The 17,670-nt window shown below is 45.1% G+C and overlaps 1 protein-coding gene across 4 annotated transcripts in view; it reads right to left on the bottom strand.

Annotated features, from left to right (window-relative positions):
* LOC138248711 (E3 ubiquitin-protein ligase TTC3-like) overlaps positions 1-17,670 on the bottom strand; it is a 1,399,506-nt gene that overhangs the window by 1,225,821 nt on the left and 156,015 nt on the right. For all 4 annotated transcript variants that reach the window (XM_069202543.1, XM_069202544.1, XM_069202547.1 and 1 more), the window contains exons 9-10: positions 9,742-9,836; positions 8,024-8,086 (exon numbers count right to left, since the gene is read on the bottom strand). In XM_069202543.1, coding sequence (XP_069058644.1) covers positions 8,024-8,086; positions 9,742-9,836 — 158 coding nt within the window. The remainder of the gene's footprint in view (positions 1-8,023; positions 8,087-9,741; positions 9,837-17,670) is intronic.

Below are 17,670 nucleotides of genomic sequence, written 5' to 3'. Positions count from 1 at the left end.
TGCCACCTTTGCCTGTGGTTGCTTGTCCCCTTGTTGACAGGCAAGTTTCCTTTTGATCTTGATTGGGGGAAGAGTGGTTATCTTCCCTGTATCTTCATGGATATGAAGCCTTCTCTGTGTGTGGTCATGTTCCACAGTTTGAAGGTCCTCTCCAAAGCTATGTAATTGGGTGGTTAGCCCTTGTTCCTCTGTATAGGAACTACTTTTCGGCTCCGAGGCTGGGTATTTTGGGACCGAAATCTTTTCGGAAGTCCTTTTCGGCTCCGAAGAAATTTTCTTTTGCTTCGGATCGGTGTCTCTGTGCCGAATCTTTTCGGCGCCGTCTTTGTGCCGAGGTTGCTGTGTGGCGGTATCACGACCGGAGTCGGATGACTTCAACACCAGCATGCCCGTTTTCGGTGCCTTGGCTCGGTCACCTTGTTTTTGGGTTAAGCCATGGCCTGTCGGCGGTGGCGTCCCCTGGGCTTTTGTGGACTTTTCTTGAGTCCTAATTTTCGACGTCTAACTCACGGTTGACGTTTGTTCGGCGTCGAGTTCTTCGGAATCCGACTCGTGGATGGAGAAAGTTTCTTCTTCTTCCTCCTCGAACCGATGTGGACCTGTGGGCGTGGATGCCATTTGTTGTCTTCTGGCTCTTCGGTCTCTCAGCGTCTTCCATGACCGAAACGCTCGACAGGCCTCAAACGTATCCTCCTTGTGCTCGGGGGACAAGCACAAGTTACAGACCAAATGCTGATCCGTATACGGATATTTGTTATGGCATTTTGGACAGAATCGGAACGGGGTCCGTTCCATCAGTCTTGAAGTCGCACGCGGTCGGGCCGACCAGGCCCCGACGGGGGATCGAAATTACCCCGAAGGGCCAACGGAGCTCTTCAAAATTCGGTGTCGATTTGTTCTAACTAACCCGATACCGAACGCAACAATACCGGCGTTTTTTTCTGAGATTCTAACTAACTTTCCGACCCGAAACACGGAGCGAAAAGGAACACGTCCGAACCCGATGGCGGAAAAAAAACAATCTAAGATGGAGTCGACGCCCATGCGCAATGGAACCGAAAGGGGAGGAGTCCCTCGGTCTCGTGACTCGAAAAGACTTCTTCGAAGAAAAACAACTTGTAACACTCCGAGCCCAACACCAGACGGCGGACTGTGCACAGCATGTGTATCTGCAGCTACACATGCCATCGAACATATATATTATGAAAGTGCAGATTCCCTTTGGGAGCAGATAGAAATATGGATGTGGGGTCTCTGAACTCACAATTTAAAAATACATCTTTTGGTAAAGGATGTTTTTAAATTGTGTGTTTAAAAATGCCACTTTTAGAAAGTGAGCATTTTCTTGCTTAAACCATTCTGTGGCTCTGCCTGTATGTGGATTCCCTGTCTGGGTCAGTTTGACAGTTGGGCTGTTTGCACCTCTCCTCTAGACAGTGACAAAAAGGGAGCTGGGCTGTAGCCTGCATATCCTGATGAGCCATATGTGCTGGGAGGGAGGGAAGGAGTGGTCACTCACACCTGAAAGAGCTATGCCTGCCCTCACACAATGCAGTCTCCAACCCCCTGGTGTGTGTCTGGGGCCTGGCCTGGGCAAGGCAGGATCTTACAAACAAGAGAGACTTTCTTTTGAAGTTTGCCTACTTCAAAGGCAGAAAGAAGTGTAAGTAGTGGACCCAAAACCCCTGAAAGTTAGATCACTTCTGGATTCAAGAGGAACCTCTGCCAAGGAGAAGGGCTGAGGAGAAGTGCTGTCCCTGCCTGTGACTGTGCTTTGTTGGGCTATCCTGCAGTTGCTGCTTCTGCCTGTGAAAGGGGACAAAGACTGGACTTTGTTGTGCATTCCTGCTTGAGGAGAATCTCCAAGGGCTTGAACTGAGCTTGCCTCCTGTTGTTGAAGTCTCAGGGCCATCAATGACTTCCACTGCCAGCACCTGGACTTTCTGCTGAGACTCCTGGCCTGCCAAGTGGTGTCCTATCCAGTCCCTGGGCCCTTGAAAGATGAAGTTGGCAGACAAGAACGGAAAATCCATGCAAAGAACGCTGTGCGGGGAATTTTTTGACACACCTTCCGCAACGTGGCTGATAAACGACACGCCGCCAGTTTAACGGCCTGAAATCGACGTTCCACCTGCATCGCGGCTGGGAGATCGATGCATCGCGGTTAGAGAAACGACACGCAAAACCCGCTTATGGCGGCTGATAACGACGCAAACCCCACACAGTGCAGTTTTCTAACACTGTGCAACAGTATTTTCCACGCATCGTCCCTGGCCATCAAAGTCAACCCGACTCTGCGCGGATCTGAAGTGCTCCATCCGGAAATCGATGCATCGCTCTCTTGTGAGGGAGAAGAAATGACACATCGGCGACCTGACCAAAGAAGAAACAACGCACCACCTCCCTTGCGAGAAAAGAATCAACGCATCGCTGCCTTTTTCTGACGCACGTTCGCCCATGCAGCTTTATTTTTTACGCTAACCAGGTACTTTGCGTAACATCAGCATTCTCACTGTTTTCTGAGGATTAAGACTCTTATTCTTTTAAAATATCCTGTATTACTGTGTGTGTTGGTACAAATACTTTACACATTGCTTCTGTTAAGTTAAGCCTGCTTGCTCATGCCAAGCTACCAAGGGGGTGAGTGGGGGTTAACTGAGGGTGATTCTCCTTTACCCTGACTAGAGTGAGGGTCCTTGCTTGGACCGGGGGGTAACCTGACTGCCAACCAAAGACCACATTTCTAACACTGAGCAATAAATAGCCTCTTGAATCTCTCATTCTGCAGGAACAAGTTAATCAGCAAAAAGGCAGCATCTGCATGAACTTCAACAGCACTGGACAAGTAACGGAGCCAAATAGCACTGGAAAGGACTCACCTCTGTCACCCCATATGGGGTCCCATAGCGTTTACCGGGTGTGCAAGACACTCCAGAAGGAACCCCTTTCAGCCTAAACATATTAAATATCGGATTGAGGAAGAAGGAAGGATCCACCCCTTAAGCGGGGAACTCTGGGTAGGCCTCCTGCAGCATGGGACACTGCAGAAGTACTGTAAATGACCCTGAGTTCTGAGGTTCAAGAATAGGCCCTGGTGACAGAGCCGGGGACAGTGGAACAGCCTGCGCTGCACCTTCAGGAGGTAGTATAATCACCACTTGACTCAAACTGCAGGAGGCAGAGAGTGCCTCAGTGAATTAACCATGGAAAGGGACTGGTGTTGCTGCTTTTATTAAATGGTTGTGTTGTTTTACCCTTGGTGATCTTGAAAAAGGGGAGGATGGCAACCTAAACCTCAAACAGGAAAGACGATGAGCCCGAAGCTCATCTTGAATCTGGGCCATAAAAGGCTTAGCCTCTGTAGAAAAGTGCCCCTTTTGGACACGGTCACCCCCACTTTTTGTCACTGGTACTGAGGTTTCTCGACTGAGGTCCACTGGGATGCAGCCAAACAGGTCCCCAGCACCAGTACTTTTCCCTAACACAAGATAAAAGGTCTAATTGTATACAATTGGCACACCCTCTAGTGCAGCTGTAAGTCTCTATCACATGGTACCCCTAGTACTTAGGGCATGGATACTAGAGAGAGTCCCTATGCGCTGCAGCATGTATTGTTCACCCTAAAGGACCCCCCTACAAATTGCACACAGCCTTCCAATGCAGACTACATCATGGAGCAAGCCATGAGTGACAAAGACAACATGGCACACACATTGTGTGTCATGACCCAGTCACTGCATCTAAATATATGTAAGCTACTCCTACAGTAGGCTCTAGAGCCCTAAGGCAGGGTGCATTATATTTGAGGTGAGGACATAGCTGCCTGAGCAGTCTAGTTCAATTACTTAGACTTTACAATTGAACGGAGAAGCCATCTTAAGGTATGTATGGGCACTGGTCAACATGAGTTACCCAGCTATATAATGACTTCACTGAAAACCTATGTTGTTTGGTATCAAACACATTGTCTCAATAAATCCAGTCTTATGCCAGAAGTGTCTCCGAATACCGACTAGTCCTCTATAGTGTGCTGGTTGACTGGTACAGACCAGTCCGCCACCACAGACATGTTTCTGGCTCCCCGGAGGTGAGAGCCCACACTTTCAGAGACCAGAAACAATGCCTGTTATCGCCTCCTCCAACAGGATGGCTAGTGAATCTGCATACCAAGACCAGGAACTTCAAAGACCCTGCCGCCTTTGGTATGCGAACCCGGCTTCCTCCAGACCAGGGAGTTGCCACCATCTGCCCTGATGCCCACTGACACCAGGGTAGGTGGGAAATTAGCTATGCAGGTAAGCTTGGTGCACTAACAGACTAGTCACCCCTCGAAGGTGGGCTGCTTGATGTGCTCCAAGAAAGAAGGGTTCCACCATCTTGTTTTTGGTGGAACTAGAAACTCTGGGAGAGGGTTATGCCCACTCCCCACAGGAAGTGGTCATATATGGGGTGTAGTCATCACAGGGGTGAGTAGCCCATCAGCTACTACCCTAAACTCCCCTATTAAGGTAGCCCTCTGACATCCAAAAGAACAGATTCTCCTAACTGAGGAAAGAATAGGATGAAGAAGAGCCGAAGAAGCGAGAACTGCGGAGTGCTGGTTGACTGTGGTGAAAAACCCTGTCTGCATACCTGATCCTGACACTTGTGACAACCTGACTCGTTCTGCAGCTGTGCATCCTCTAAAAGCTTCGGAGAGCCTCCAGCACTTCGCAAAGCCATCAACATCCCCCTTGAAGTGGAGGAGCCACTTCCCTGCACCTGAAGGCACCAACGGCAACGTCCAGTTCACCGTACTGCTGACCACCGGGTCCACTGAAGCAGAAGTTGCTCAGTAGGAGGTCACCCAGCTCCAGCAGGACCAACCTGTTTTCCCACCAAGTGAGAAGACCTCAGGACCTGGCGGAGCCGTCCTGCAGCAACACCCGGGGTACTAGACCTCTTCACCCACTAACACTTGTTTGAGTCCGGATCGAACTAAAACGCCACAACCATAGTCCAGCCGTCAAGAGATGTCAACATCGCAGAGGTTACCATCAAGAGTGGACCAGCTGCTCTGTTTTTGTTCCCTTCTTGCAGGTGCACCCAAGAAGTATTGGGGCCTTGACGCAGGAGCACAGGAAGACCAAAAACACCTGCACCTAAGCCCCACTGCACAGGTCCACGACAACCAATGGTGCTTCCTTGCTCCCACCACCCTCGCGGACCGAGCCCCCAATTGGGAGCTCCTGAATTGTCCCCAAGTCCCCCTCTGCAGCCTGTTTCTACGTGACTCCCCGCTAAGCCAACCGTGCAGTGCGCAAGGCACTCGACCCATCCAGCACCTCTGCATTCAGACGACCAATGGCAGGTAAAACTGAACTACTGATGTTTCTTGTGGCCTTGTCCACCTAGCACCCTTCGACCTAAAGGGGAACCCTGAGAATGAAAGGCACAGACCCCTATGCAGTACAAAAACTTTATTCTAAGGAAGTCCCTTTACAGCGTAAAAGTGCATTTGAGTGAACTGTTACTTACTTGCAAAAATTGATACACTGCAACAGTACTTACCTTCTTTTGTAGTTTTCTGGTGTTAAAACATTCTATAAAAATAACTTCATTTTTCTAAACATAGTACTTGGTTTATTATTGATTGTGTGTCACATTTATTGACTCTGAATGTTCAACAAATACTTAGCACTACACTCTGTAATGACTAAATTGTTCATCCACAGTACCACAAAAGAGACCATTTGGGATTAATATTTTAACCGCTGTAAAACAATAAGGGTCACCTTGACTATCTACATAGTGGGGGTGATTCTGACCGCGGCGGACGGCGGTCGCCGCCCGCCAAGCGGTTCCCGCCGAAAGACCGCGGCGGTCATTCTGGCTTTCCCACTGGGCTGGCGGGCGACCGCCAAAAGTCCGCCCGCCAGCCCAGCGGGAAACACCCTTCCCACGAGGAAGCCGGCTCAGAATGGAGCCGGCGGAGTGGGAAGGTGCGACGCGTGCAGTTGCACCCGTCGCGAATTTCAGTGTCTGCAAAGCAGACACTGAAATTCTTTGTGGGTCCCTCTTACGGGGGCCCCTGCAGTGCCCATGCCATTGGCATGGGCACTGCAGGGGCCCCCAGGGGCCCCACGGCACCCCATACCGCCATCCTGTTCATGGCGGGCGAACCGCCAGGAACAGGATGGCGGTAAGCGGTGTCAGAATCCCCATGGGCAGCGGAAAGTCGGCGGTACCCCGCCGGCTTTCCGCTTCTGGCCGCGGCTGTACCGCCGCGGTCAGAATGCCCGGCGGTGCACCGCCAGCCTGTTGGCGGTGCTACCGCCAACCTCCGCCATGGCGGTAATTACCGCCAGGGTCAGAATGACCCCCAGTGTCTCCTTATATTTGTTACACTACATAGATAGCCAGCTTCCTACAGCCTCCGTCTCTGTGATCACTTTCCGATGCATGCGGAGACAGAATTCACACAACCTTGAGTCAAGCTCTGACCCCAGACACCACAAACAAATGTTGTGGGGTCTGTAACTGATATCTGACCATTCTGACTCCCTAACCTGAACGTTTGGGAGGAAATGTGTATGGAATTTTTCCATTGAGAAACTCTTATATATGTGTTGAAGTGTTCAGAAAAAAAAGGAATGTAGCAAGGGTAGCCCCTTTAAGGCTTTAGTGACATCATTGTTTTGTTGTTTGCAGTGTGGAAGAATGATTGAAAGTTTTCATATTCAAAAGCTGAGAAATCTGCAGGTAAATCGATACATGTTTATAGCAACCTCACTTATCCATCGGTTGAACCTATCGATATTCCAAGAAAAAGCTGACAAGAAGGAAGCATTTTCCATATATCATGCTTCGACCTTTTCTCCCTTTTCATTGTTTCTTCAAAGATTTCCAAATTGTTCAGACGTGCTGATATTTTGGGTGCAAAAATGTTGGCTAGCTACATGTTAGTTGATAAATGTGACATTGATATTGCGTTTTGTATTTCAGTCTCTAGGAGGAATAGCTCTTGATCTGTCCAATTTTCGAATCCATCATGTCATGCTCTTTGGCAGTGATAGATGTTTCCTCCTTAGGTAATACAAGTATGGGGGTTACAGCGGTTCTCTTGCTGTGTCCCCATGCAGTCTAATAGGACTTATCTGGATGACCATTAATAGCCCAAAAATGTCACTGTCCTCCCTCTACATGGATGATTTTTTTTGATCAACAAATAAAAATGGAATTAAGTGCATTCATAGTAGTTACCACCCACAAAGCTAATGGTTTTAGAGACTTTAGTTCTGATACTATCTACTTTTTGGATGCTTGCAATTATTTTACGTAAGGACCATTCTATTTAATGGAGTGGTTACAGCAATGAAGCTTTTGCAAGCTATTAACCAGATGCAGCTGTCTCCTTAGGCAATGCTGGTGCAATTTTCCAGGAACTCCATGATTAATTAGCTCCTGTCTATTTGCCTGACTATGTTGATTATCAACGTGCCTTGAGATCAAAATTTCGGGTACATGGTCACCAACTGTGATATAGAATGTGCTACATTGGTTTTTGAGGAGTTTTATCTTTTTGTATTTGTTCACTCTCACTTTTATTATTTTAATTTTATTGGAGTAGGAAAGGAGTGCCTGGGTTCTAACATACATACTTATGCTTACAGAACATAAACTTAGCTGGGAATCAGCAGAGTTTTACAAAGGAGCTCCGAACCATTTGAGACTGCTGATAAATATGCCAAGAGAGTTGAGAAAAGGGACAAGTTTCTTAAACATTCACATAGCAGGTTATATACATATGTAACAATCGTATATGTACGACAGAAAAAGAACACTTGGATAATGTAATGTATGGTAACCCAGACAAGCAAATAGCACCTACATAGTGCATAGCAAATTAAAGTGCTACTAAACCTAGAAATAAAACCCTAATTGACCAAATGATTGAATAATACAGCACACATCATTTAGCTCCTGTATAAAACGGCACTGTTTCCATGTTAATTATTTATACCACTTCAAGGAGTATACATACATGTACTGAGAAAGGCGTAGATAGCAAAGGGCTCGGTTGCCATACAGAAGATGATTTTTAGGGCTAAATAAAAAAACAAACAAACAAAAAAACACTTTAGTTATTTTATCTCAATCATTAAGAAAGGAATACTTTAAAAAAAAATTTTTAAAAAAACACCCCCAGCCTTTAAAGCAGTTACTTTTGCACATTTTCGGTCTCTATCATATTTATTCATTTTTACCTTAGAATAAGATGAAGCAAAGATTACATTCACATACGTTTAAAATAGGTTTCATGTCAAATTTGTAAAGTTAAGTACCTCTGTGCCAAAAAACACAGAAATGAAGCACATAACTGATGAAGCCCCACAGCTAATCACAGTCATATGAGCTACCCAAAAGACTGAAATCTTTCTCACGAGTCTTAATAATCTTCTTAACTTTCATTACATTCTGAGGTTTTTTTCTTGTTACTTAATACGAGTACCTGCTAGCAACATTTTAAGCATTTGTGCAACACAGCTCTCGTTAATTAGTTAGAATATAGGGTATATTCACATAAATAGTAGTAAACAGTTGGTCAAACTTCATTCTAACTAATTCATAGAAACAATTAATTAAATACAAGTAAAAGTTGTAAAGTTTTACAAAGGCAGCATGTGACATATTAGTTCACCACCCACCCTCCCCGTTCTGTTACCAACAAACACTGTCAAAGCCAATTGGTCCTGCTGTGCCCAGTTGGCTTTGATCATGCTTATCAAATCGCTAGCCACACCTACCTGATACTGCCTTTGCCAATGCTTATTTGACACAGAAGCACTGGCAAGGGTAATAGAACCTGGCAGTCAACATGAAATGGTATTTTCTATGCTTTATTATTGATGTACCAGTCGAAGATGGTGTCACATTAAATTTACAAGCAATGTAACAGCCATCAATGGAGGCCATTCTTGCTGCGACCTTTGGCTAAGATGTGACTGTAGCCAACGCAGTAACAAAAATGAACAGGAATTTCCTCCACCTTGTTTTGGCTTTTGTACTAGGTATTCTGAAAGCACACTACTTCCCCCAAAAGGCCCAAGGACTTGACATGACCTTGAAAACTCCAGAGAAGAGGTTTAAGCCTACTGAAAGTACCTTTGGAAAAACACTTCAAAATAGCAGCTGAAATCACTGTGAGCCATGTCTCTTTAATATGCCTCTCCCAAGTACTCTGAGTAATCCTGATCAGATATATTCCTGGGCAGAATGTAGGGAAATGCTTCTACAACACTGCTGAATTTCTAAAGACAAACTGTGATTAAACAAAGTCCTTTAAAAAGCAGTCCAACAAATATCATACTGCTGCTACTGGGATGTATGCACACAAGATGCCTGTAAGACTAATAAAAATAAATGGGTCAAGATGTTAAAGTTGGCTAATTGACAATGGGTCAGTTAAGAGAGCTACGTCTACAAGAATTATATCTTGTTCATCTCAAAACTGTGTAAAACTGTTTGCCTCTGACGAGATGTCAGACTGACCTACAAATGTATTAACAGGGAAGCAATCCTAAATATTGTGCCAGGAGATATTCTGTGGTTCTGCACTTATTTTTATTTTTATTTTTTTAAATAGTCTAGATCTTCCTCTAGTAAACAGGGTTGGGGAAAGAATATGAATTTCAAACAAACTAGCTACAAAACAAAAAAATACTTATTAGGTCACAAATCGTCTACATATGAAGTACTTACTGATGATCAATAGCTTCGGTATACCATTTAATAGCAGATTCAAAGCGCTGGCTGTTGAATTCTTTATTTCCCTCGGTCTTTAACAATTCACTTTTCTGCAAAAGTACAAAATGTGCATCAGACTAATTCTAGTTCAAAAATGAATATGAAAAAAGTTAACACAAATATAATAAGAAATAGGTTTTATTGTACAATAAAGTAAAAATAGGCCGAATGGCAATCACTCTTCCTGGCAGAGTGTGTTTAAAGTGCATAAGAAAAGTGCCTTACTTATCAAATATTAGTGTTTGAGATTTCGATATAGAACTGCAATAAAATTAGCAAAATGTAATTTGTTTATCCCTCAAGCAGCAACTTACAAATTTAATTTGAAGACTACTCTGAGACCCCCAGCCACTCACCCTATCCCAGGATCTTAATACATTTGGAGCACCACAGAGAAGAACAGCTGAAAATCCCTTAAACTCTCTCCAGGACTTTGCAGCAACACCTCTTCGGATCATGAAGAGTGTGTCCCTCTTGTCACACATCTTGGTACCAATATGGGAAAGCTTGTTCTCGCCAGTAACACATGTTAATGGGGATAGTGATGTAGCAGCAAGACAATAATTGAATATTGACATGAAAATCAAACCATCTCTGAGAACCTGGGGTGGGTCTGTCTGCAGATTTAAAATTTGATAGACAGAAACTTAAAACGAGCCAGATATCCTATCTGCCATAGTACAAGGGCCACAGACTTAAATGTACTTGTATTACAGCAGATAGGACATACGTCACATTCACATCTGTGACTTAGTAACCAGTTGGTCAAACTCTAAATCAGGCTGTGAGTCTTTACATTCTACTTTTTATGCAGTCTTAGGGAAATTGTGCCCATGAAGTATGAGTGCATGTGCAGAATGTAAGCTGAATTTGAGTGATAGAGTGGCAAATGAAGGTGACTGGGAACAGAGAGGAGCACAAATGTTGTGTGTCCTAAGAAGTATTTGATGGAGGCCACAAAACATCTAGAAGCATCCTGAGTTACAATTTGTTTCAAACATTACCAAGGACCTTAATCACAGTAGACTCAGAGAGTGGCTACCGACACCCTTCTTTAAGTTTCGAAGGTGTAACGTCCATCTTTTGAATTTTTTAAATCAACCAAAATTAGAGTCAGTGATGTCAACTAGACAGTGGCTAAGTAATTGTGCAGAGTGATTCAGGTTTATCCTCAACGAAACCAAAAATAAGAGTTTTATATTGATTCACATGGTTCAGACAAGCTGATGCATGAGGACATTTGGTGGCTTAGGTTCAATCCCTTCTCATTAAATGAGTTGGTGATTAAAGGTCAGCAGGCCCACAATAATATTAGGAGGGTATCACATCTGGTGGAAAAGGCCACTAAGAAAAGTACCCTGGCCTTTTTGCTCATGTTTGATGCAGCATTTGTGTCAGCTGCTCTTAATTAGTATCAGTACTATCTAAATTTGGAGGGCAGATGTGTAGATGGATGCTGGCCAACTGTAATGCCCCTAAAAGCGAATATTTTAGTCAATGTGAGAAGCTCAGAGGTGGTAAGGCTGCAGAGAGGAACTAGACAATGTTGTCTGCTGTCACCCCCCTTCTGTTCAGTAACAATAGAACCACATGTGGTGATGTTGCAAGCGGACTGGGATATCTATGGAATTGACTTTGGCAGGGAAACCCACAAGCTATGCATGTGGACCACTTTGAGAAAATTGCAGGGATTAAAATTATTATTGGGAAGTGAGAGATAGTTAATTTGACATTAATGCAGGAGGAGGGGGCTGGCCAAACAGAGAGCTTTCTATTTAGATGGTCAGCCCTTCATATAAAATATTTCAGCACAGACCTCATTCCCTCTTTATCTAATATGATGCACACGAACTGGGAGGTACTGAAGAAGGAAATGCTGTAAGACCTTAATAGAAGAGATATCACACCATTATCGTGGCTGGGAGGAATAGCCCCAATTATAATGAATTTACTGCTGAGACTTCTGTATTTGTTTCAGGCCATCGCATAGCCCCTGCAACAGGCAGAGCTGCTGGCTTCACAAAAGCAACTAGAAATGTTTAGCTGGAGCAGGAAGAGGGTATGAAACATGATAGCCACTAGAACCAAAGGGGGATTATAATTTCCTGATTTATGGAGTTATTACCAAGCAACCCAGTTGCAGACCCTTCTAGAGGGGACAGTAAGAGAATCTGACAAAAGTGGGTATTCATGGATGGAGCAGTAATGGATAAGCTTCTCTGGGGTGTGCCTTGGCTGCCAAAGCAGGTAAGACCTAAGAAGCTATTGCAAGTGACATACTTCGAACAATCATGAAGTCAGGAGACATGGAAGACAGTAGGTTGGGGAGTCACAACATAATCACCTTACACCCACATACATCAGAACCCAGAGTTTATACCAGCACAGTATGGCTCAATATTTTTCAGGTGGAGAGAAGTAAAGTGCCGTATTATAAGCGAGAGAGATCGAATCTTTTCAACAATGCAAAGCACAGTTTAAACGTATTTAACAGAACCATTTAACATGTGCCCAGGTGTGCCTTTGGGTTATGCACCCCCATATAAGGGTGGGGGCTATGTGGGCAATCACTGACTTTGAAAAGTATATTAAATCATGCCTGGAATCTCGGGTAGTCATATCCAATCTTTACCCACTCTCCAATTTGAGAAACAGAAAAAAGAAGTAAAATGCCACTCACCCTGTAAGACTCTTTTTGTTCCATGAAGCGCTGTAGATTTACATACTTTGCATACTCTTGTAGTGTTGGGTCAGGCCACGTGCAAGTTGTTTTTCTTCAAAGAAGTCTTTCGAATCACAAGGTAGAGTGAGACTTCTCCTCCTGGTGATAATGCACATGGGCATCAACTCCATTGTTAGTATGCTTTCCCGCACAGCGGGTGAGGATGGAGTGTGAAACTAAGTGATAAGTGAAGAGATGTCCATACAGCATAAAAGGGAAAACATGTAATAGGAGAAAAAACTGTAACAGCCACAGGTGTCTGAGGAGGAGAGTGGGTGCATGTGAATCTACAGCACTACATGCCACAACAGATGCTTACAGGGTAAGTAACATTTTCCATTCAAGGTATGTGCGGCTGCAGATACACATGCATTGCACAGACTGTAAAGCAATCCTCCCCAAAACCAGTGGCTGACCTGTGGGCATTGCAGTTGTCTGGAAAAGTGACTGAAGCACTGCCTGACCCACATTAGCTTGATGGCATGCTAGAACATCCACACAGTAGTGTTTAGTGAAAGTGTGTTGGGAAGACCAGGTAGCTGCTTTACATATGTCAGCTATTGGCATGTTTGCAAGAAAGGCCACTGAAGCTCCTTTTTTTCCCCAAGTAGAGTGTGTTCTAGGAGGTGAAGGCATAGTTCTTTTAGCTTCAGTATTAGTTTGAATGAATTTAAATATCCATCTGGCAATGCCTGATTTCGATTCAATCTTTCTTTTATGAGGTTGTAAGAAAGCCACAAAAATTTGTTGAATTTTTCCAAAGGTTTTTGTCCCATCAATGTAGCATGAGGGCTCTTTTGATATCTAATGTATGAAGAGCCTGTTCAGCAACAGAGTCTGGGTGGAGGAAAAAGACAAGTAAATCAATTGATTGAGATGTAAATGAGAGACTACCTTTGGAAGGAATTTGGGGTTGGTGCAAAGGACAACCCTGCCTCTATGGAGTTGGAAGAAGGGTTCTTCTAAAGTTAATCCCTGAAGCTCACTAACACGTCGGAGTGAGGTAATAACAACAACAAAAATCCACCTTCTAAGAGAGAAACTGAAGGAGGAAAGCGTGCAGGAGCTCAAATCACATAAGTCATGTAAGGAAAATGTTGAGATTCCATGAGGGTGCAGGTGGATCCCGTGGTGGAATTGCTCTTTTGAAACCTTGCATTACTGGAATTCTGAAGAGAGAAATGTGTTGCCTATTTTGAAGATAGGTAGCTACTGCGGCCAGATGTAACCATATGGAAGTGAAGGCTAGGCCAGAGATCTGTAAATGTAGCAAATAACAGACAATGTTTTTTTACTGTTGCCTTAAAAGGGTCAATTTGTTTAGAGTGACAGTAGATTACAAACCTCTTCCACTTGGCTGCATAGCATGCACGAGTCGTAGATCTACGAGTTTCTCTGAGCATGGTCATGCACTCAGGTGGAAGATTGAGGAACTAAATTCTATTACCTCAGGAGCTAAATAGCTAGGTTCAGAGATTTGGGATCCGGGTGCCTTATTTCTCTATGGTTCAGCGTGAGACGCTCTGGCCTGTTGGGGAGCTTCTCGTGGTGAACTAAAGAAAGGTCTAGAAGAATTGAACCAGCGCTGGCAAACTCATGTGGGAGCCACTAGGATGAGCGTGAGAGCCCTTTGCCTGAGCCTCTGAACCACAAATGGAAGAGGCAGAGAATGAGAAGTGTAGGTAAATGTCTTTGATCGATCAATCCATCCATAGCGTACTACAGCTGGACTGTGGGAACTTGGAGTCAAAATTTGGGATTTGGTGTTGTCTGCGGTTGCAAAAAGATCTATTTGAGGGAACCCTCATTTGTGGCAGTATCAGAGGAGGATCTGCGAGTGGAGTTCCCACTCATGGACTTTTTGCAGCATCCTGCTGAGGAGGTCAGCAAAATCGTTGTCCAACCCCGGTACATACTGTGCTAACAGGTGGATGTTGTGACGGGAAGAGATAGATGCAACAGTTGTGGAGAACGTGTCACCCCCTTGTTTCTGTAGGTAGTACATGGCGGTCATATTGTCAGTTCGGACTTGGACAACCTTGCTGATCAGGTAAGGTAGGAATGCTTTCATTGCTAGTTGAACTGCTAGCAGCTCTAGGTAGTTGCTGTGGAGATCCAGGTGTTTGGTCTACCACAGGACATGCACTATGAGATTCTGTAAGTGTGCACCCCACCCCATGAGTTATGTGTCTGTTAGAATGGTGTGCGGAACAGGGTTGAGGAAATACCGCGCCTGCAACAGGTTGCTGGTGTTCCACCACTGCAGAGTGTTTTGAGTCCGGCAGATGATCAACACTAAATCGTCCCAATGCCCCTGTGTCTAAGAACACTGTTGAGCTAGACATTCCTGCAATGGACGCGTGTGCAGCCGTGCATGAGGTACTAAGGCAATGCAGGAGGCCATCATGCCTAGGAGGTACATGACTATCCTGACTGTAAGATGCTAATTTGGCTGAAACAAGGGTATATGTGTTTGAAGGGCTGAATCCTTGCAGGATTGGGATAAGCCAGGCCTATTTCCGTGTTTAGGATAGCCCCTAGGTAAGGCTGGTTCTGGAGAGGTTGGAGTTGGGACTTGGTAGCTTTGATGGTGAACTCTAAGTGATGAAGTAGATATATTGTGATTGGAGGATGGTTTAGACACTGTTGATGGTTGGCTGCTTTGATCAGCCAATCGTTGATATATGGAAATATGTGGACTCCCTGACTCGCAGGTGTGGAGCACCTACTGCAAGGCACTTGGTGCATACTCGAGGTGCAGTTGTCACCCTGAAAGGGAGGACCTAGAATTGATAGTGTTTTCTGTCTATTACAAGCCTGAGGTATCAGTGTTCTGTCCGGTGTATTGGGGTGTGGAAATTGGCATCCTTTAGGTCTAATGAAGTCATCAAGTCCGCTTACTATAGAAGCAGGATGACATCCTGAAGGGTTACCATGTGGAAGTGTTCTGATAGTATGTATTCGTTTAGCGGCCTGAGATCTAGAATGCTACTTAAGGAACTATCCTTTTTAGGTATTAGGAAGTATAGAGAGTAAATGTTGGTACTTTGCTCAAGGATGGGGGCGGGTAATATAGCTCCTTTGAGGAGGAGAGCTTTGAACTCCTCTTTGAGTAGTGTTTGATGTTCCACAGATAGCCTGTGTTGGGGAGGTTGAATATTTCAGATGTGTGGTAGTGAGCTCCAGACAATAACCATGTTGGATAATATTCAACACCCACTAGTCTGAGGTGACTGTTTGCAATATGGGTAGAAAATTTTGTAAGCATCCCCTGACAGGTGTCATATGGTCGGGAGGTAGAAGAGGTGAGTCAGGGCTTGGTTGCGGGTGTAGCTCCTTTTGGGGAACTACCCTTACCTCTTGCTATTACCTCTGTGAGATTCTCTGAAATAACTCCTGGGAGAGGTGTGTTGGACCAGGGTGCATTGGTATAAAGTGGAAGTGTTCAAAAAGGTTGGTCTTGATCCTCCACTGTAGGAGGGGAGGCAAAAGGAGCCCACAGGGACCTGGTGTTTGTATCAAAGGGCATGTGCAGCTCATTTTGGTGAACTCCTGACTTAAAACCAGAAATACAGTGCCATGGAGGTCTTCTTAAGAGAATGCTTGTACTGACCACCCTGCCGGGCTGCAGTGTCAGCTAAATCTAAGATGCAGCAGATTGAAGTATTTGAAATTAGCTTGTCCTCTGAGACAAGCTTTTGGCCTCGTTTTCTGTTCTCTTCTGGGAGGTATCTGAGGAGGTCCTCCATTTCGTCCCAGTGAGCATAGTCATACCTTGCAATGAGGACCATGGAGTTTGCAATCTGCCAATGGTTGGCTGATTTTGCTGCCACCTGTTTCCCCACTGCATCAATTCTTTTACTCTCCTTATCTGGTAGTGGGGCATCTCCATTAGCCTGGGAGGTTGCTCACTTATGTGCAGTGGTAATTACCAGGGAATCTGGCGGAAGATGCCTCTGAATATAAATAGTCAGATGGGGAGGTCTTGTACTGCTTGTCCACCCTAGGTATTATATACACTACCTCTAATAGGGTCTTTAAAAATTTCCTGGATGTATCTAAGCATGCCCTTGAGCACTGGAAGATATTGGGTGGATCGGTGTGTGGAAGACAGTGTGTCAAACAGAAAACCTTCCTCTAATGGCTCCTTATGAAGATCCACTTGATGGAATGAAGCCTCCCAACTGATAATCTCCTGGTAGTAGAGTCATCAGGGGAGAGGGGCAGGCGGGATAAAGGTCAGGGTCTGTATCTCCTGGCAAGTTTATATCATCAACTGGCCACCCTCAGGAGGAGTGTCAAAAGTGTCCTGTATCCCAATATGGGCAGCAGTTTCAGTGTGTTGAGATCCCTGTGGTGAAAAATATCGGATGGGTCCCCTAAAGAATGAAGTGGGAAGGGTGAAAGCAAAGGAGGTGAAATGAGTGGTAGTGATTGTGGTGCGACAGTCAAAGGGCTAGTAGCCTTATCTGTCTTCCTACGGATCTTCTAAGTGCATGGAGTGTTAAGGGCCTCTTAATTGTCTTTTGGCTGGCTGAGCCACTGCTGTGAAAGGGCGAGAAAGGATGTGGCCTGAATGAGGCTGGATAACAATCTGTCTCTGTTTTGAGTCCAATTGTTCTTGCAGTAGATGGAGGGTGGGCTCCACTGCTCAGTCGGTATCAGCCTTGGAGATCGGCGTCAAGATGGTTGGTTCCAAAAGAGGTTTCATTTTGGTACTGAAGGTCTGCTCGGTGTCAAAGGAGAGGAACTCAATTCCATAGGTCAGTTTGGCACTGAAGTTCGGGCCTGTCCAATGACGAAGTGGCCAGTGACGAAGCAGTCTGCTTGGCATGTTTTTTTTAGGAGCAGAGTTGGTGGATGGGGTGTCCCAAGTAGCTGCTCAGTGGTGACCATGGCTGGAAGGCAGTTGCGGACCAAGAGCCTCTGTTTGATGTTCGACAGAGGCTGACTGTCTTTTAGCCAGAGAGGAGAAGGGGATACCATACTCTCAGACTGTTGAGTAGGTGGGAGGTTCTCTATCTCCACGTTGATCTCAAGGTCGGATCTGTAGCTGCCCTTGATGGAGAATGCCTCTTCCTCTACGTTGTTGGGACTAAAATGTTCCAGTGTGTCTTCCATGTTCCTCCGCGACATCTCGAGCTGGTGAGTGAGACAGTCGT

This window comes from Pleurodeles waltl, chromosome 8 (genome assembly GCF_031143425.1).
Source record: "Pleurodeles waltl isolate 20211129_DDA chromosome 8, aPleWal1.hap1.20221129, whole genome shotgun sequence".
Lineage (NCBI taxonomy): Eukaryota > Metazoa > Chordata > Amphibia > Caudata > Salamandridae > Pleurodeles > Pleurodeles waltl.
The sequence above is the reverse complement of the archived record's forward strand: the minus strand, read 5'-3'. Positions and strand labels throughout refer to the sequence as shown.